Genomic DNA, 21,211 nt, shown 5'->3' with positions numbered 1-21,211 from the left:
TTATATTCTTAGTGATGATGGTTGAGATGGGAAAAATTCAGCTTGACTCTCAGAACCCAGGTTGAGTTTGCTAAGCTGGTAGTTAGAGAAAACCTCTTTTGCTTGCATACTGAATGTATTTGACCTTGATGTCATTGAAAGACGAACATGGCTGACCACTACACCATAATCACTTTTTCAGAGCACAAGCACACGTTATGCCTCATTCCATATTTTTTTTATACAGTTTGCCCTTTACTTCCTGGCAATGCAGGTGCCATCCAACAGCAGGTGCTATTACCTCCATGAAGTAGTTGACCTGAGATGGACTTGAACTATTTTTAAATGTCTGGCTGATCAGTAGCTTCCTCTTGTTGTTGATTTCATCCCAGTGTTTGCCATAGTTGACGTCCAGCTGGGAGTAGAGCCGAGATGCACTCTCTTCATGCCGCAAATGAACCTGCAGAACACAACACACCATTTCCCTGTGTCATGCTTTTCCCCCTTACAGATGGTGCTGCGCATATACAGAATGTTAGTAGCTCTGCCTACAGAAATACCCCTCGGTAGCAGGCAAGTGATAGTAAAAAGTTATGTTACAGCTAATGCTCAATATTTATACTAGACAGCATTATATGTTATTAAGCTTCAGCTCTGCCTCTTAACAATTCAGAGAACAGGGAGTTTTGAAGATGTTAATCAGCTGAAGGTTAGTTAGTGTCCGAAGGACATCACAAACTGAACCTGGAAAGCGTTACAAGCCCAAGTAAAACATTCTAATTTCTGGACATGTAAGTATGATGAAACCATGACTCTGTATGCTTAAGAGGATTCCTGGACCGCTGACTATGGAAAAGACAATGAAATCATATATTAATATGTAAATACTGGGATTAAAAAGCATATGCAAAAATATTCCACAGAAATTATATGAATGCATATATAAGAACTGAAGTAATTGGAATTACTCTGGATTTACACAGCTGTAACAGAGAGCAGAAATCGGTGACTTTTATTTTTGATGCCCTAGCCCATAGTAGGTAAATAGGCTGTAAACTAAAACAAGAGGGAAAAAAGCTTGTCCCAAAACTGACCTCTGGGATATCCCTGTGTTTGAAACCCTGCATTGCAGCATATTGAACTCTCTACCTTATGGTTATAGGATGGAGTCTGTGTACAGTGAAGCTCATGTCCCAAATCCAGTTTGTATGCTTCATTTGGATTGGTCTCCACTTTAATTTTCTGTCCTGCATTACATTCATGCCGAAGATTTTTTGCATCTCCTGTTTGAGTCAACACACACACATATGGAAATGCTTTGACTTTTCAAAAATGAAAGATTCAACTCATACGCAGTAAACTATCAATACAACCCTAAGTCTGCATTATAGTTTTCATTTCACGAAATCATAACAACAGATTCTTCACAGAAATATAATTTGTTTTATTCTAAGAATCTGGAGGTAAGAACACTTTTATGATATCAATGAGCATGTATTTAGGGATGATGGGTTTGTGTTTTCTACAGGAGAACTTGCCTCTGAAAATGAAAACATTAATTAACAAAGTAAGAACCATATGATATAGAAGTATACACTTTGTTCATTTAAATGGGCTGACAGTTTGCAATCAGTAATATCCTTCTCGGAATCCTCTTCTGATTGAAACCAAAGGTTCCCAGCTACTGGTATGTATTACCAGTAACAGCACTTCAGGCTTTTAATCCAGGTGTCCCATGCTCTTCCAATGGGGCCCAGAAGTGTAGCTAGTGCCTATCTAACATGCCAGGGAGCAGTCCAAGTGCTATAAGTAGGTTAGAGTGCATGGAAGTGTGAATGAAAGGTATCTAGCGGAGGCTGTTTTAGCAGAGGTCTGTCTGATAAAACTGCTTATCAAGGTTGGGGGTGACAGGGTTAGGTCATAAAAACTTTGATTTATCCCACAAGTTCCATTAGAAATGAAAATCCTAAAACAATGGGCCACATGATAGGATTTATTTATGGACTTTGGCCTCTGTTTATTTTATTTTCTAATAAAATAAAAGATGTTTCCAAGTTTAGGAAATTGCAAACATCTGTTTTACATCAGAAGACAAAATGAAAACGGTCCAAGTCGTTAGGCTGATTTTTGCCTAAGGAAAATCAAGATACCGCTTATGTTTGTTCTGACATATTTTCTACAGTTTCTCTCTTCCCCTCCATCCCAGCAGTAAGAGAAACACCCAGGCATTAATTTTACTTCTTTGGTGGAATTTTTATCTGGGTAAAAACTTTTCAAAACCTGAGCAAGTAGCAGATTGTCAGCTTTTGCGATTTTATTGTGGGTCTTGCAATATGTGGTGGGGTTTTTTTGTTTTGTTTTTGATTTTAGTTAAAAGCCTAGTTCCTGGAGCCATACAAAGACATGAAAATCTTGGCTTTCATTTAAACAAAAAGTAATGGCTGATTGTTAAGCCAAACTCATGACTGAATGCTTAAGATCGACACTGTATGTAAGTCTGGATTTGGTCCCTTATTTTTAGCTCCAAGCTCAAAGATATTTGCTTTCAGTGGGTATTTGTACAAACGAGAATAGCCATTGTACTGCACAAACACTTTCCATTTACTAATATGGTTGAAGAATATTTGTTTCCCTGTAAATGATATTCTAACTAACATGACACTAAATGATGACTTTTAGCAAAGTAAACCATATCTGTGCTGGTTTAAAAAAATTTAGCTAGTCAGACCACTACACATGACCCAGGATTAATATGCCATATGCATATACACGGTCAGGTTTTAATACACACTGTGCACCAACTGCTATAGCTGTTCAGCAAAAGCCATATAACTCCTTTGATTGTCTGACTGCTTTGGCTACCCAGTAAATTTAATAGCTCGGTATTTCTAGTCTATATAATGTAGCTGGGGAAATACTGCAAAACATTTCTGGAAATATTTCCTCATTTTTTAAATGAATTCACTGAATTTGTGCATCTGTTTTGTTCAGTTTTCATAAACATTCTAGCAACTGCGGAAATATTTGCAGAAACAGTGTATTTTAAAGCAAATATTGGAGAATGTTCGCAGAAACCACTTTTTAAATTTATTCTGGGTTGTTTACATTGGAATTCTGAGAGTTACATTTATTCAGTTGGGAAACAGAAGACCGTTCTAATCTTTTGGCGTTGCTCTTTAGCATAACAATAAATGTCATTTACACAGTACCTAGGAGTCCATATTTTATTCTCAGAGCATTAGACCACAGGCTCCCTCGTTGCTGCAGCAGGCCAATGGTGTGAGATCCAAGAACACCTGGAAGGTAGGTCTCCCCTTCAAGTGAGTACTGCCTCAGTTTATCATCAACCTTTTTCTCCAGAAATACTACAGAAAGATCAGAGGTTACCATGCAGCAGCACATGATGAGAACTGTGCAGTCAGAAAAAGGATACATTGGTGGGAAAAAACATACACCGCCTTCTAAAAAGCAGCCCTACAGCCCAGTCCTGTGAGATAGCAAGTGCCTTCAGCTCCCCCAGTGACAGAGTGTACTGCCTTGCAGGATTGGCCCTTTTAGGTAGTGGTAAGGACTGACCAATGGCTATAGCGCTTTTCATGTCTTTTACAGTAGCTCATTGGTTCAAAATCAGCCCAGATTACAGTGATTCATATACGATCACTATGAGGTGGTCTGCATGAAAAGAAGAGTGGATTCAGCCCAATTCCCAGTGGATACGAGTCTACAAAGAAACAACATTGCATCTGACCGCAACTAATGCCACTCTTGGTAGTATCAGCAGCCTGGTTCAGGACCAAATAGGGACAGAGACTGAACTCTCACCCTGCAGATGATCTCCCCAGAATAGAGATGAGATGGACAGTGTGGGGAAGCTCCCACTGGGACGGCCTGTGCTATAGATGAAGACAGGAGCTCACTTTCAGGCCTGTCAATAAGGCATCTTTCACCACTTTACAGGACCTTTTATTTATTTTTTCCTATTTATCTAGCCCACTCCTTTATTATGATATAATAAATATTGAGCTCTACAATATTTCTCTATAGAAGCAATGCTGGGAGGGCAAGCATGACCCACAGGGGATCCTTGGAGATTTCACTAAGACAGAGCTTCTCAAACTGGGGTGTGTGGAATGTGTTCAGGGGGGAGGGGAAGAGAGGGAGTATGAGAAGCTGCTCTGCCTTCAGAGCTGGGTGGCCAGAGAGCGGCGGCTGCTGGCTAAGTGCCCAGCTCTGAAGGCAGCACAGCCGCCAGCAGCAGCAGATAAGTAAGGGTAGCATGGGATCCCTTACTTCTGCGCTGCTGATGGTGGCTGTGCAGCCTTCAGAGCTGGGTGGCAGTATATGCACTTGCGTGGCAGGAGCTGAGTGTGTGTGTAAAGGACTACAGGCACAAAAAAGGGGGAGTGCGCGATCAAATAAGTTTGACAACCACCACACTAAGATATTTTGTCAGGGGGGAAAAATAGGGCCTAAGTGTTACATCTTTGATTTAGTCCAGTATATGAATTCACCTTTTTATCTAGCCACATTACCAGCAGCAGGGTTTTTAACACAATAGTGAATGATGGAAAATAGGATTAGAATTTTTTTAAATAAATGACTCCCTGCAAATGTTAATGCTACTTAAACTTTTTCTTTTCAGACAAAGGGATTCAAAGAAGATGTTTAATTTACTGTATAACTGCTATTATTTTTCAAGGTAAGTAAGTGTTACACAAGCGCATACATTTTAAAGGCACCCCAATTAACTTCAAAGGGATTTTAGTTCCTATAAAAGCAGGAAACTAGAACATATGCTCTTCTCAGCATATATCCCGAGGACACCAGATCCCACTCATGTATATGACAAGTACTTTGTCCACCAACCTGAAAGAAATGCTGCATCCTTCAATAAATTATGCAGGGACACTGAAAAAGCCATTTTCTTGCCAAGTTGCTTAGTGATGTTTCCTGACAGAACGATTGGGCTTCCTTGCTTTATCAGCTTTACTTCCAGCTGGGTTGTGTATCTCTGCTCCCCACTCACTGTTTGCAAACCCGTCATTCCCTAAAAAAACCCCGACCCAACAATCCAGTTTGATTATGTTTTGAGAAACAGACTCAGTCAGCATTTGGTGACTAGATACTTGAGATGGGCACCTTACCAATGCGGGAGGAGGAGGGGGAATATTTATATTTTCAATTTAGAAAATGCAAAAGCTGCTGTTGACAAGTAATGGGTGAGGAGACAGTGGATTTATTTTCCAAACAAGATAAAGAATCCAGTCTTGTGAGGTGCCAGGTATCCTCCACTCCCACTGACTTCAGTGGGAATTGAAAACACACAGCATGTTGCAGGACTGACCAAAAAACTGAAATACAAAATGAAAACAAAATTTGTTTGATATGGTGTTATTGAAAACATTGACTGGACGGCAGTTTGGAACTTTATTTTGGTTGGCTTGAATGCAAGTGCAGCACTCTGCAATGTTAATTAGTGTTTGATTTGCTGCTCTGCTAAAGAGAAGAAAGGTTCAAAATGTCTGGATTGAAATTGTATTGTAGGAAAAAACAGCTGATAAACTACTGTAGTTGTTGAAACATGTGCAACAATTAAGTAGGATTAGGACGACAGACCCACGTTGATGCGGCTTCTAAGTTGCCAATTAAGTAATGAAAAAAGGTGAATTATTACAGCCTAAATCTGTGGGGAAATAAAAAATCTCAGTACGATTTCAATGTTAAATTTCTACCCACGTGATTTTTTTTCTTTTATAGCTTTAGCATTGGAATGATCCTGTTTATCTCTCAGCTATGATGCAAACCATATCTTTAAAAGAGGAATATTTGAGATATTCCTGTATCTACAGAATTCATGCCAGTGAAAAGCTAACTCTGGGTTCAGTCACAGACATTACGCATGACCATTGTAAAAATTTGTGATTGCAACTGAAAGCCTGCTCTAAGAAATCATTTCAGTTTATTCATTTAGCACCAAATGCAAGTGAAAAATAGGCCAAATATTGTTTAAAGCCCCAATCCAGCATATAGAAGCACATGGGGGAATGGGCTGCTGCACTCACACAGAGCCTTATAGACTAGCAGCTGAAGGTAAAAGGCTCTGTATTCAGTTACCAATCTTCCAAGCTATCTATCACCCAAACATCTCAGCTCTCTTCAAAAGTACAAGTAGCTGAGAGGACATGGGAATTTAAACTATATACACCCTTACTAAACCAAAGCCCACTGAAGTCAATAGGAGTAGTTTCACTGACTTTGGATCAGGCTCATAGTGCACAGTTATTGGTGGTTTTAAAGACAAAGTCTGAATGGAACAAAATTGCTTTTGCTTATATGTTGGTGCTAAAGGATATTTGATTATAAAAAAAAACACAGTTTAGGGATGATCTGTCAGTATGTGTTATTCCTACTTGAATGAATGGATGTACCTGTAATAGAGAACTTACTCGTTCCACTAACTGATTATTCAGACACTATTTCAGTATACATGTGTCTTATTGTCCCTCTATAGGGATTTTTTCATCCCATTTCTATTTGTCTATTTCATCCTACTATTGAAAACTTTGTATTTTGAGGATGTACCTTAATATAATAGACATCTTTGTCATCTAGTACCAGCTCCAGGTGTCCAATTCGTGAATTCTTAGATAACTCAAGTTTTCCTTAGAGAAATAGGAAAGAACACAGATGTTTTCTTTTTTTGGTACATAGAAAGCTACAATATAATTTTTACTGTATCTAATGTGGAAACATATCACAACATGGTATTTACAATTGCTGTGAATAATGCATTTACAGAATTAAACAACAAATAATAGCAGAGCAAAGGAAAACAATAAGAGGTGTGGGGTAAAATTTGACTTTGGAACCTAAGCTTTACTTAAGAGCCTAAGTCCCATTTTCAAAAGAGATGTAGCTTCTACATACTTAAGTCCCATTGATTTTTCACTGAGACTTAAGTTCTTAAGTGGCTGTCATGTTGAAAATGGGACTTAGGCTCTTAAGTAAAGCTGGCCGGAACCTGGTATTCCTGTTCTGCAGGAAATTCGCCCTTCCCCCGCCATCTGATTTTCAGCTCCCAGTGAGTGCATGAACCTTTGGGAGCATCTAGGATTAACAAAGATGCAATTACCCCAACTGATGGAGAATCTATAATAATGTCATCTACATTGGCTGAATGGCTTTCATACAATTCAGTATAAATTTACAGCTAGATCCTCTGCTGGTGTATATTGGAGTAACTCCATTGGCTGTAACAGAGCTCCCCTGATTGCCACTAACAGAGGATCTGGTTGTTAGTTGAAAGACCTACCATCGACTTGGATTTTTTTCTTTGGCTGCATAAATTTGATTCTGAATTTTTTCTGTGGGACATTAAAATTGAGGTCAACCCCAACATCCCTTTTCAGGTCTGACTTTGGTGTCCCAATAAAGAAATGAAGGACAACTTCACTTGGAATCCAAGAATCCTCCTAGAAAAAAAGAAATGATCATGACACCTGCAACTGGCAGAGCATTTACAAAATGGAGCTGGCCATATGGAATTATGTCAAGGAATCACAGCAGGCTGCATTGCTAGGATATTAAGACTGTTTTTCCAATCTACTTCTATAATTCTTGTATAAACCATTTCCAGGTGTGCATTTCCATTTCCAATTTAATTTTATCTTTTATTCCAAATGTTTCTCATACATATGATAGTATTAATTTGCAACTAGCTGAATTTTCCAGTCCCAGCCCAGTGATAGACTTGTGAACTCTCATTTGAACACCTAGGATTTCACAGCACCCTCAGAGCCTCTTGAAATCGTGCCACACCCTGCCAAACTTTGAGAAAATTCTAACCCAGAATCCAGGTATAGAGCTTAACTCACTCAAACATTTTCTACTATTTTCATTAAGTACCTTCACATTCTAGGGCCACATTCAATTAGCATTAGAATGTCTTCCCCTTACTATTCCTGGAAGCCTTTGAATGTAATAGGGCAGAGTTTGACAATAGAATGCTAAGTTTTGGACTAAAATCATAATGAAAAAAATTAGTTTTATAAATAGTGCTGAAAACACAGATTGGGAGGCACTAGTTTATGTGCCATTTTAAATGATAGACTCTGTAATTCTGTACTAAATGCATGACCAGTTCAGAATATTGTGGGCCAATTAGAAAGAAGCTCTACTGTCCATTTTTGTGCCAGTAATTTTACACGGTCAATCTCTGCGTTTCTCCTGCCCCAGAGCTGGATATTCCAAAATCACAGTTCTCTTCTCAGTAACAGTGTCTACAGCATTGCAGGCTGCAGATATCAACAAATGGCTTTGCTAATATCACATCCTATTTTGCCTGGAATTTCTCAGGCCTGTTTAAAATGTCCTGTTGGGTGGGACATAAAATGTGTCTTTGACTGTCTGTTTCAGACCAAAATTCTTTTTGCATGATCTTTGGCTATTCCATGAATTCATGCTCCAGTCACCTTTTGCTTCCCTCACTTAGCTAATTACAAATGGCTAGGGTTTTTCCTGGTTTTATTCACAAATGAGACCACCCCAACCCATATTTATATCTTCTATCACCACAGGCACCAACTAGCTAAACACTTTTCCAAAGCAGTTTCCTGAAGATATCATCAGTAACCTTGAAACATTAACACAGCCAGAAAACAGCCCTCAAATATTTTGAGACTATAGATTTAGAAAAGTTAGAAATCCTTGCTGTCTTCTCCACAGTGCAGAAAATCCTCTCTTAGGCCTTGTCCATACAAAAAAAGCGCTACATCAATTTAAAAACTAATCTTGTTAAACTGGAGCAAGGCCCTAAAGTAGACACACTTAAGTCTGTTTAACTCTTGCTTAATTAATTTAGCTTAAGTTGGTTTCTTATTGATATCAGCAAGTTTTAAACTGGCGAAAGTGCATCTACATTAACAGCTCATACTGGTTTAAGTAGATTGATTTTTAGGACAATTTTACACTGCACAAGTATAGAAAAGGGGTTAAAGAGAGGCAGTGTTGCTTTGTGGTTAGCTCAAGGCACCAAGTAAGGAAGTCCTGGGTTCTGCTCCCAGCTCTATCAGTGTCTGACTGTGTGACCTTAGTCAAGTCACTTAACTTATCTGTTCTCTAATTGTTATAAAGGGACAAGAATAATTATCCACCACACGTGTCAGATAGTAGTTTCCAAGTAACTTTTTTCTTTCTATGCCAACTGGATCCTCTAGCTGCTGGAAACTGGCTGGGCTGTTGCACACAATGTGCTAAAACACATTTTTCACTTGAGTCAATGGAAATGAATATATCTACCAAACCAAAAATAATAGCTGATGTAATTGTACCTGAGGAGTATAGTTATAGGCAGCTTCCATCAGGTACTGTTGCAAGCCTCTGTCTTGCTTCTTTAACGTCATAGCTGCTTTTGCTGGTCCAGAGAATGGGAAAGGCAAACCACTGGTTTTACCAGGGTAAGACATTTCAGAACACAACTGCCAGCCAAAAATCTTGGACACTGGTGAAACACAAGAGCATTGGGTTCAGTTAGAACAGCATTATGATTAAGCCAAGAGGACACACAGACTATCTGAGGAGAATTACTAAGGTGTAGATTATTCTGAAGTAATGAGATGAGAAGAAATTCACAATTGTGTCAAATGTGCTGTTTGTTATGATTCAGACCTCTATATATATTTGAGAGTGATTTAATTCTGTATGATAGATACAATATCCACAAGCCTACCTTCCTCACTAGTGCAGGACTTGGTTTCTATATGGTCTTGGAAACCTTCAATATTTTCCATCCCATCCATTGTTGTGAGGTAAAATTTGGAGCTATAACAAAGAAATGCAAATAGTCATTTAAAAATGATTTATTTAATCACTGCTACAAGTTTTTATACATAATTGTGCTGATTTGCCTTTCTTTCAGGTCTGTTTCATCCTCTCCTAGGTGGAAAAATATTATTAGAAAGGTGACATTCTACTGAGGTCTCTACATGTTTATATTCATTAGGAGTGCAAGTCTCTTCTTTGTGGAAGTCTTGCACAAAGCTTATGCACCACTTTAAGCCTTAATAGGGACTTCAGTGGTACATAGATGGGTCTCAGCACAGGGGTGAATTTACCCCTGGGAGATGAAGAACAATCCTTACTCTCATCTTTATTCTAATCCTTACTCTTTAGAAGTAGAACAATTGTATAGGATCTGGTTCTCCTGATTCACACCAATGCAACTCCATTGACTTCAGTGGAGTAACTCCTAATTAACACTGAAGAGAGTGAGCAGAGAATAAGGCCCGTAAGATTGTACAGAGGAGGCAGCTCCTATCTAGTGAAAAGGAGGGAGATAGTGTGTATAAAATAGTGAGGGATAAAAGCAAAGCAGTCCAGAGAATTTAAAAGCAGCAAATTACAAAGAACTCTGTGCTAAATTGTGAGCTGCCAAGGACAGCAGTGTTTCTTGCTTATAGTTGCTCGCAGGTGAAGGATGATGCCATGAATGGCTGCCATCCATTTGATCTCACTCCCTCTCCACACAGCCATACCCCCGTCCATAACACCAAACCCATGAAGGAGGGTGCTGTGAAGTTGGAAAGCGGGAGGACGGATGCTGCTGTTTAGACACAACTCCTCCCCCAACTAGTTCAGCCCAAGTTAGGGTAATTCCTGGCCCTCTATGCTTCTCTCCTCTCCCCCCCCAATTTAGAGTATGGCCTGGCCATCAACTATGTTCCAATCCTACATTTCTTGCAGGACTTCAGTGGGAGATGGGGTGTGCAAAGACTCCACCCTTGATAGGCATGAAAGGGTTAATAAAGTGAAACAGAAATAACGTTGATTTAATATCATGGTAAAATGATTATTTAAGATTATTCTGAGATGAAAATGTTGGGTGTGGGGAGAGAAGTTGTGTGCATTTGGAATTGGATGGACATTGCAGTACACTGAATTAGTTGCCATAAGCCAAATACTTGTGCCATCAACAGATTTGCCTCCTGCCCCTGCAGTGTGAACTACAGCTTTCTAATTCTGCTTTGTGCTTTAGCTGAAAACTCATCAAAAGTAAATTAATGCTCTATCCCTTGACTTTTCCATGAGTATGAATGCCCCTGAAGACAGAGTGCAAAACCAAGACATAGGTAAAAAAAAGTAACTATGCTGTAAATGTTTTATAAATCTGTTGTCTCATCTAAGAGGCTGGAGCACGTGGTTTATAATATGTCAACACATCCAGCCATCTTGCTGGTCCAGAATTTTCCACTTGGACTTCTGTCAAATCTGAAAGTAAGAAGAAAAGAGAAAACTGCTGGAAATATACACTACAAAGCCTAACCCACATTAGCACAAACAATTCATCAGTTTAACTTCTGGAAGCTGTTGAGACATGAAGCATCCTTTACCCAACATTCAGTGATGTCAGCAGGTACTCACCTGCTGGGTACACCTCACGAAACATGGTATACCAAATGAGCCCAGTTATGTTGTTACATACTATCAATCTGCAGGAGTAAAGCCACGTTCTTGCTGCACTGGGACAATTCCCTGAAATATAGATTGCTTGGATGCAAAAGCTCCAGAGAAGACAGAGCATTGCTAGTCAGTGAGAAACTGGGGAAAGGAGAGGAAATGTCTTTTGCAGTTCATTACTGTCATATCTCTAATTAAAACAATACTGTACAAAGAAGTGGTTGTGATATGATTATATCTCACTCTGATGATAGGATGTACAAAGTTATAGTACATATAGCAATATAATCATACAGTATAAGAGTAAAATTCTCCCACATGGGCATGCATTGTTAAACAGGAATTTCACATTCTTACCCTGTTATCACATAGATTAATTGATGATGAGAGTGGCTGTATATGTTGCTAGACAGCCCTACTGCTTTGACCGCAGCCAGATCTGACTATTTCCCTGACTTTTGACATCAGTCTTGCATTTAAATACCACTTTGATGACCGTGCAATATGAGAATCTTCTGACAATCGAATTCTTCTTGTTATTTCAACTCCTGCCTTCCACGATGCCCTTGCACAGATAGGAACAATCCCATTGCATTCCTGGTAATATTTCTGTTTAGTTTGTCATATATCATATATTCCTACCCATCATTGCCTTCTTGCTGAAACACATTATCATCATATGCAAGACACTTCTTCTCATTGCTTCTGAGCTGACCCACAAATGCCTTCCTTTTACAAGCCCCAGATCAAAACCAGCTGCTTTTGCTAGTATAAGCTTAAATACATTTTCACCAAGTGGCCACTGCAGAACCATACAGAAGAACCAAAGGAAAACACACTGTTCACATCTCATGATCCCAGCAGCCTCTAGAGCCCATGAACCTTTTCACCCACAAAGTTACACATTCTCACGAAGATCAAGGGGTACACTGATTCTCCTCTGTGGGCCAGTAAAACGTACAAGAATCCTAATCACTTCTGAGACCAAGAGTCAAACCAGTTTCACTTTCCTGCCCCACCAACCGTTAGCCTGTGTTGAGAATCATAACGAAGAATCAAAAACCTTCTGTGTTTTCTCTCAGTCCTTACTCAGCAAAACCTCCACTGAAGCAATGGGAGTTTTGCCTGAGTAAGAATCAAGCAAAAATTGAACAAGGATATCAGGATTTGGCCCAGTGCTTTTTTTCACTTTTACTAGCTCCCACTAGGCCTTCATAAACATCATATGAAGGATCTGAAGTGTGAATACACCCAATAAGTGTCTATTTTCAAAATGGCAACTTTGTACGGGGCATAGCTACACCATACTGAGTCGCTCTGTTCAGTTTAGTACGAAAGTGCAGACACTATAGCTACAGGAAGAAAACTGAATTCAAATTTAAAGTCCCACACTGTTAACAAACCTGCCAGCTAAGTTCAGATTTTAGAAGGTTATCATGGTTAGTGTTCTCTGGACGTTGTGTAACCCACACACCTCCTGGGTGTGGTGTTCTGTGCCATCTAGTGGCACCATGACCACCTAGAGAGATAAAGTGAGTCTGCTCTACAGCCTTAGCTAATAGCCAGGTGGCTTTTAGCTCATGCAGTAGAGGCTCATGCACTAAGATCCTGAGGTCCCCGGTTCGATTCCACCCGACGACCGGGGTCTGTTGGTGTTACAGTTGCACTCATCTGTTCTTACCTGAAGTTGATTATCTCCATGGATTCTTCAGGGGTGTTCAAGAAAACTTTAAGTTCTTGGCCTTTTTTCACCTGGATTCCTCCATCAAGGCTGGTTGATGTCCTCAGTCCTGTTACCCAGTTCAAGCCAGCTCTTCCCAAATTCCCCACAATTCCCATTTGGGCAGAAATCTGGATAAAAGCACTGGCAAGAGATGCAAAGAAACAGTTCCCACTGAAAAGCACCTTCTTTATTTACCAACACCATAATCTAAGCCACAGGCTTCTTATCCTCTGTGGCACTGTACATGTTTCATTGCTAACTTTAAAGTTGGGGTGAACATTTTGTTTTTTAAAATAACTTTGAAATATTCAGACACATGCATCTTAATACAAGCCACAACAAAAGTCTGTGTTATAACAGAGATGTATACAAGCTGAGGAATTTAGACCTGGATTCAAATCCAAACTCCACCAGAAGAGGCAAGGGAAGTGGTTGGATCCAGTGTTTTGAGTCAGGCCCATCTCTATTTATATGTGACATAGCAAAGTTCAAGTAAATAATTGAAGAACACAGCTAAAAGTCTGACAGTCAGGTAAGCTAATACTGGGCTAGATCCTCATCTGGTATAATCTGGAATATAGCCTATTGACACCAACTGGATATATTTGACCCATAATGCAATTTATTCTCATATGCAAACTTAATTCATAATATCACAGATTATGGCGTGATGCTCATCAACATAGAGGAATAAGTGGGTATACATTTTTTAACCAGTAGCCTCAAAAGAAGGATGAAATACTTTGTTCTCCCACACTGAATTTTTGGGGCAAGGATTTCTATCCATAGCTCAGAAAAACCTTTAAACCAACATCTCATCTTCAGGAACCTGCTTTGGAAAGTGGTATGGTTGTGGAAGGGAAATGTGAACGTGTAAGACAAACGCAGGAGGTGTGTAACTTATCTAACGGGATTCAAAACAAACCCTCCCTCCCAATATTTTATTTAAACTGAGCTACCTGATTGGTCGGGACACAGCAAAAGCATATTTCCGCCTGAATGACTTCGATGGAATGGCCTCCTACAATTAAAAAGCACCCCGACCATACCCCATACCCCAAGTGCCGTTGGAGACAAAATCATGGAGATCCCTATGAAAGCCAAGGCAGAATCAGCTGTATGATATGAAAAGCAACTCGTGAGATCACCCACCTGCAAACGTTTGTAAACTTGACTGAGAGGTACAATAGGTGGGCTGACTAAAAAAGCAGGGCTGGAGAAGCACAACAATAGAGAATTTAAAATTAAATGGACAGCATAAAAAACTGCTGCTTCCTGATAACAGGGCAACATATCGCACACTGCTGGTTGCTGACTATTCTACGTGGATTTCCGAATTGATTGCAGGGCACATCCGCATGGAACTTGTGCCTAAAGCACCACTACGTTCCCCTCACTGTCGGAAGTGTGTGGAAGTAATAAATACATGGTACTTACTTTGCAGTTATATAGCACTTTCCACCCACGTGCCTTATAAAAGTGAGTCTGTATTATTAATCTCATTAAGGAACAAAGGGTACATCTCCATGGCAATAAAAAGACCTGTGGTACAGCCATGACTAGCCCAGCCAGCGGATGAGGGTTTGTGGCGCTCAGGCTGTGGGGCTAAAAACTGCAATACAGACATTCAGTCTCAGGCTGGAGCCTTGGCTCTGAAACCCCCAAAGCGGCTTTTAGCCCTGCGAGCCCGAGTCAATTGACCTGGGCTCTGGGACTCAGTGCCCTGGAGGGTTTATTGCACTGTAGACATTCCTAAAAAGGCAAAATGTCCTGAGGCAGAGTCAGAACCAAGGACTCCTGATTCCCACTGACATATTCCAGACACTGACTATGCTGCCTCTCTTCTATTATTGCAGCTCTTAAAGATGTTAACCAAGCTCTTCCAAGTATTGGTATACAACCCACAGTCTGTACTGTAATCACAGCATGGTTCAAAGTAATTACAGTTTAACTACAATGTACTTGAATTATGAAGCATATTTGCTCCCTACTGTATAAAGCATCTTTTACCTTAGCTTGAGATATCCATTTATGAAAAAATTTGATCGTTGTTTGAAATCCACATTCCCTTTGATTTTTACATTGGTTGCTGCTGAAGCATTTAAAGCCAGTCTAACTTGAAAGCCTGAAATTGATGGAAAGAGCAATTCTTCAGTAGCCAGACTCAGTCTTTTATTAAACTGGACCTCTTGCCCCTATGGCAGAATAATGAAACAAAATAAAATTGCTATGCATATCATAAAGTCAGCTGCAAGGATTTTTCCAGACTTTTGCTTGGGACAGAACCATCCACTGTGTTTCTCATAGCATTTCCCCTTCCATAGCAGGTCCTTTTCATTGAGCTGGATTTGGAAATAAATAAGAAACCAACACCAAAGCTTATCTTTGGCAAGGGCACAAATGCAGCTAGAGTAAGCCCTGTGAGTGTTTAAAGACTAGGTATTATTTTGCTCTGAAATAGGAACGTTTTTGGACAAGAACAGGGACAAGCATAATCAAGACATTAAATTAAATTTTGTTCATGGTGACACAAACACATCCCCTTTTGTTACAACCCAGAGTAGATCCCATGTATTTCCCAGTCTTAAAGGTTTCTAAAAAAAAATATTCTGATTTGGTTCAATTAAAACAAATAATAATCCCTGTTTTTTAACCTCTTACATATCAGGTCAAAACTAGTTTCTCCAAGCACCCACTTTCAAACAGCAAAATGGTTCCTTTTACCTTTAGAAGCTTGACAGCCAGTTCCGCCAGGTTCAGGGAATAATGTTTCACTTGCTTCTTTATATCCTCACAGTCCAAAAAGCTGAGTTCATTTCCAAAAATCTTGATGCTCAGTTCGCATTTCAGCTCCTTCTTTTTCCCCATCCTTTCAGTAAACTGACAGAGTGGTACAGAGTTATTTAGGAGCAGGGGCTATTTACACAAAATACCATACAACCTCACAGCAAACTCATCGCCAGTGCAGTTCAGATTATTAGCAGAGGGGATGGTGGGGCATTTGAACCCATGCAAATATGACAAAACCACATGAGACCCTGGTTATTAGGCCTGCTGTGTCCTGTACAGCATTCCACACACCAAGGATCAGATACTTTCAGCCGGGAGCAGAAGTGATAGCTGCTTCCAACTGATCATACTCAAGATGGGTGAGTGATGGGGCTCCTGAAATGTTGAACACTGCTGTGCCAGCCACAACAGTGCTACGAACCAGAGACAGATATGGCTTTGGGGAAACAAAACCACTGACCTCCCTGGAATAATCATGGGCGTCAGGTTTGTATAATTTTTGGTGGTGCCCAGAACGGGTCCAAGCAGAGCCATCCCGTCCATAGGATGGACTGGGCTAACCGCCCTGGGCCCAGCACTTTGGGGGGCCCCACGCTTCAGGGGAACGTGGGTCCAGGGTGGCCTGGGGAGTTAACAGGAGGCCTGGTGCTGGCAGCAGCTGGTGACCTGGCCCCATCCCGCCCTGCTCCACTCTGCCCCACCAGCTCCCGGTGTCGCTCGGGGGAGGGGGCAGAAGCTGGGAGCCCTCACTGCAGTCCTACTGGGTAGCAGGAAGAAGGTGCTTGCTAGGACCTGTGACACTCTGGCAGTGCAAGATAAAGCCTATCATGCAAACATTCACAGACATGCTTAACTTTAAGTGTGGGAGCAGTCCTCTATTAATTTCAATGGGACTTCTTAGGAGTTTGATGTATAGCACTTGCATAAGTGTATGCAAGATTGGGATCAGAATTTGTATATAAAATAAACACATTAAACAATGATTATAAAAATAAAAAGCTGAACCGACAAATTTTAACAATTTAAACATTTGTTTGGCCTCTGTTTCCAGAATAACCATGAACGGATTTTGCCTCTCTCAGATGTATTTGTTATTTGAACTTATTAGACAACATTGCTTGCTATTAGAAAATTGGTTTGTGTTGGGTAGTTGTGATCGGTCAATTGACCTGGGCTCTGAGACTCAAATAAGTTACATGGTACTGTTTATCTCCTCTGATTAGATTAAAATAACGTAATTTTGCTGGGTAAATTCATAAAAGAAAATTTAAAATTCTCCTTCCCTAAGTATTCACATAAGCCGAAAAGCTGCTTTCTGAGACCACATATGCTAGTGAAAGTTGATTACAAGAATGTCCATGGAAAGAGGCACAAATACAGGCAAAGAAAATCCAAGCACAAATATTGTCAAATTTAGTGCTCAGAGAAATTTGTTTCCATTATCTGCTCAGCTCTAACATCAATCATATGCAGGCTCCTATAAACCACAGCTGTCTCTTAGTTTCCAATAGGAAAAAAAAAGATGGTAAATATATTGTACTCCAAAAAGACCAGCTTTCTGAGGAATTGGGGTAATTTATCAGACTATAGCTCAGCTGTTGCAGCCAGTCCCCATCACATCCCAGTCAATTCTGCCCAGAGCATGGGTTGCTCCAAACTCTAATCTTCATTTCATTGGTCGCTGCACAATGGAATTCCATTGCAGCTCACAGCACACACAGCTGAATAAGAAATAAGCAACAACAGTGCACCAAGGCAGAAGCTCAACATTAAGGGCTTGCTTGTGTTCCTCTTGAAATCTATGGACCAAAAGAAAAAAAAGGACAGACAGACATCAATAGGAACAAGATTAAGCCTCCAAGTATGGAGAGACAGCCCAAAGTATTTGGTGACATATACCATTGTCTGGGAACCAATGCTCTAAGTTAATATAGCTTCTGCAAAACAGGGCATGATTCACCACATCCTTGATTCTTGCACAGTCATTAAAACCTGTGTAAAACACTGCCACATCCAAAGGACAGCATTCTACATCCTTTTCATACAGGAGTTCTAGGCAATTCTAGATCAGACCCAGAGACTACTTTAGAGCTTCAAAGTCTTTACCAGGATATGTGTATTTAGTTACCTTTTTCACTAACTCACTCATCTTATTGTACTTTCCATCTGGACAGCTCTGCTTTGCTTTTCTTAACTTGGGCTTTGCCCCTTTGGTCACCAGACGATCTCCACGGCTGTCTCTCTTTGAAGTCAGCTTCTTTTGTTTGGGTTTTCCAGCTGCCTCTACTGGATTTTCCGACTTGGAGTTTCTTTCATCAGTATTTGTAAATAGGTATTCACTAAAAGTAGCAGAGTGTTGGCCAACCATCTTCTGCATGAGATCCTCCGCATTCTCTAACCATACGTTAAACTAGAAGAGAATATATTTAGAAGACCACACATGGCTGGGCATAACCATGTCCATACTCAGCAAATAGAAATTTAACTACCAGAATGGCTCTGGACTGGCAAAATGTAGGCCTCTATAGCAACAATGAATTAGCCATACCAGGCCAAACTGTTAGTCCATAGAGTCCACTATCCTGCCTCAGGCAGGGGCCAATACTGGATGCCTCACTAATAACTTCCATGCCGCAACTATAGCCAAACATGTGATGGTCTATATTGGGGAAGGTTTCAGAGTAACAGCCATGTTAGTCTGTATTCGCAAAAAGAAAAGGAGAAAGCTTATGCTCAAATAAATTGGTTAGTCTCTAAGGTGCCACAAGTACTCCTTTTCTATATTGGGGAAACATTTCTTATTTAATCTGGCAGCAGTCCATTTGCACCCTGAAGCATGTGTTCTGGCTACACCTAGTTGAGCATGTTACAAATAATATTGCTTGTAAAATTACACACCTCTTTTTTCTGTGCTACACGGAAACTTCAAGTGTGGTTCTGTTCAGAAAGCTGACTCACACAGCATTATGAGAGTCGATATCCAATTGGTGCACATTTCATGTAAAAAGATTTTTTTTCTAACTACTGGCCTTGCAAATGGCAATCTCGGGTCAGAAAATTAAGCTGAATTCTTTCCCTCATGGGCATCATCATCTGCAATAAAGATTCTGGACGCCAAACTGTGCCTTCAGTTCCAGCTGTGCAATTCCGGGTATAACTGAGGGCACAATGACAATGAGGTTGCATATGGGTCACCATTTTGTACAGACCACAACCATGCGTTGTCAGCAGGGATTGAACCCAGGGCCTTCAGCAACAAAAAGCACTCTTGAACTAACAGAGTAACTCTGCTGGGTTGCATCCAGCTTCCACTGAAACCAATGAAAAGATTCCTAATGACTTCAATAGGAGCTGGATTGGGTTTTAGCTGGCAGGCGTACTAGACTTTATCTCCAATGTGGATAAGACACTAGTGGAGGATATAAGCTGGTTGGCTAGTCTGCTACATTAACACAGAAGAGAGAGTTTCAATTTGAACACAAATCAGCCTGTTAATTGAAGTGTTGAAAGGGCTGATTTGTGTCCAAACTTTCATAAACTCACCAGATGAATCTCATATAAATCTCAGGGAAAAATATACAACTTGATGAAGAAATCGTAACTGGAAACTATACCCAGAAACTATAAAGCACTTAGTTCTATTTCAATACACTAGGCATCCCATGAAGAGGGAAAAAACAGAATTTACCTCCAGTAGATTTATAGCCCGCCCTAGGGTATGTATAGTCAAGTTTGTCATTGTTGATCGTGGGATGAAAGATGCAGGAGAAAAGACTAGTGCAGCCTCCACATTAGCACCTGCAGTTGCTGCAATATAAAATATCAAACATCGGGTCATTTTAAGATCAAATATTGTCATTTACTTTTCAAGTTCCAGCCTTTCTCTGGGAAATGGCAGTTTTGTTCTTTATGGAGAAGAAGAAAACATTCAGCCAAGAGATGAATCCATTTGTTAACCTTTTAACATAGCAAAAACTCAATGGACACCACTGTATGCACAAATCCTAGCTCACCCACAGGAAGAAGCATGTATGGTGTATGTCTTACATATAATTAAAGAGAAAGAGTTTTATAGTACATGAGCAAAAATACTAATCAGCCTTTGCTTCTGAGAAACTAAAACAAAAAACAGATGTGCAGAAAAAAAACAAAGAAAAAACAAAAAGACTTTGCCTTAATCTCTTCTCACATCAGTGTACATCCAGCAAAGTCAACATAGGTGCTTCAAAATAAAAACAATGCAAGTGACAGGAGAAGCAAGCTCCAAGTATTTCAGAGAGAGTTCTGTTTAGTGGTATATTTGGTGCCTAGTGGTATGGGGCTTTTTACTAATATGTAGGAAGACATGAGTTCAGAGGTGAACTCAGGGAAGCTCCTCTCCACATCAGTTTATAATATGGAGGAAGCTCAGTTGCTAATCATATCTCCTTAGTGCCCATGATTGCACTAGCCTGAACACCACTCTTGTTGCTGCTCTGGAGGTCCATGCCCCTGTGGAAGAGATTGTTGTAGGGTCAAAGGAATGACTGGAAAGTACAAAACAAAGTCTATTGGATTTGATTTTCCTTTCACTCACACCTGTTGTACACCGTCACATTCAATGAAGTGACTACTGATTTGCACCAAGAGAAGAGAGAGCAGAATCAAGCCCCACGTTTGTATATCTGGGTTCTATTCAGTCACAAAAATTAAAATATTCTGTGAGAAAGCGAGGAATAAAGAAACAAGAAAGCCACACAGGGATTTAAAGCACTCACATGCGGCACAGGGTCCAATTTTAAAGTGCAACATACCTGAATGGAAAGTGACATCTGAATAAGAGGAATATTTCCATATTTCCCAGTCAAACTCTCTGCTAAGAATGTCATCAGGAAGAGAATCTCTAAGATGTTGCTTCAGTGGATCATCTGTCTCCAGGAGCTGAGAGAGGTGACTCCAAACAAAAGAACCCACTTAAATTAGACAAAGAAAGAGGCTTGTCAATCACAGAAGAGGGTTTTTTATTTTTAAATGAACTAAGATACAGTACCAGATTCTTCACTTATTTACATCTGTGCAAATCCAGAGTCACTGCCCCAGCTGCACTGGGGTTAACTCCAGAAATCAAAGTCTAGCCCACTAGCTAATCTCATCACTGGCAATGTTATTTAAAACACCCAGTTTTAATGCATCCTAGTAAAAGCCAGAGTTTGTTCTATGTTTCAGTGATGGTATTTACACACTTTCCAATTGCTGTAGTTAACTAACTAGTATTTAAAGGTAACC

The 21,211-nt window shown here is 40.1% G+C and overlaps 1 protein-coding gene across 2 annotated transcripts in view; it reads right to left on the bottom strand.

Moving 5' to 3' along the window:
* LOC125643552 (uncharacterized) overlaps positions 1–21,211 on the bottom strand; it is a 151,787-nt gene that overhangs the window by 78,313 nt on the left and 52,263 nt on the right. For both annotated transcript variants that reach the window (XM_075132769.1, XM_048866354.2), the window contains exons 14-27: positions 20,740–20,898; positions 19,635–19,753; positions 18,075–18,356; positions 15,881–16,036; positions 15,167–15,351; positions 13,115–13,297; positions 9,707–9,798; positions 9,309–9,478; positions 7,292–7,451; positions 6,562–6,641; positions 4,846–5,026; positions 3,189–3,344; positions 1,129–1,262; positions 281–439 (exon numbers count right to left, since the gene is read on the bottom strand). In XM_075132769.1, coding sequence (XP_074988870.1) covers positions 281–439; positions 1,129–1,262; positions 3,189–3,344; positions 4,846–5,026; positions 6,562–6,641; positions 7,292–7,451; positions 9,309–9,478; positions 9,707–9,798; positions 13,115–13,297; positions 15,167–15,351; positions 15,881–16,036; positions 18,075–18,356; positions 19,635–19,753; positions 20,740–20,898 — 2,216 coding nt within the window. The remainder of the gene's footprint in view (positions 1–280; positions 440–1,128; positions 1,263–3,188; positions 3,345–4,845; positions 5,027–6,561; positions 6,642–7,291; positions 7,452–9,308; positions 9,479–9,706; positions 9,799–13,114; positions 13,298–15,166; positions 15,352–15,880; positions 16,037–18,074; positions 18,357–19,634; positions 19,754–20,739; positions 20,899–21,211) is intronic.

Source organism: Caretta caretta, chromosome 10, assembly GCF_965140235.1.
Source record: "Caretta caretta isolate rCarCar2 chromosome 10, rCarCar1.hap1, whole genome shotgun sequence".
NCBI classification, from domain to species: Eukaryota; Metazoa; Chordata; order Testudines; family Cheloniidae; genus Caretta; species Caretta caretta.
The sequence above is the reverse complement of the archived record's forward strand: the minus strand, read 5'-3'. Positions and strand labels throughout refer to the sequence as shown.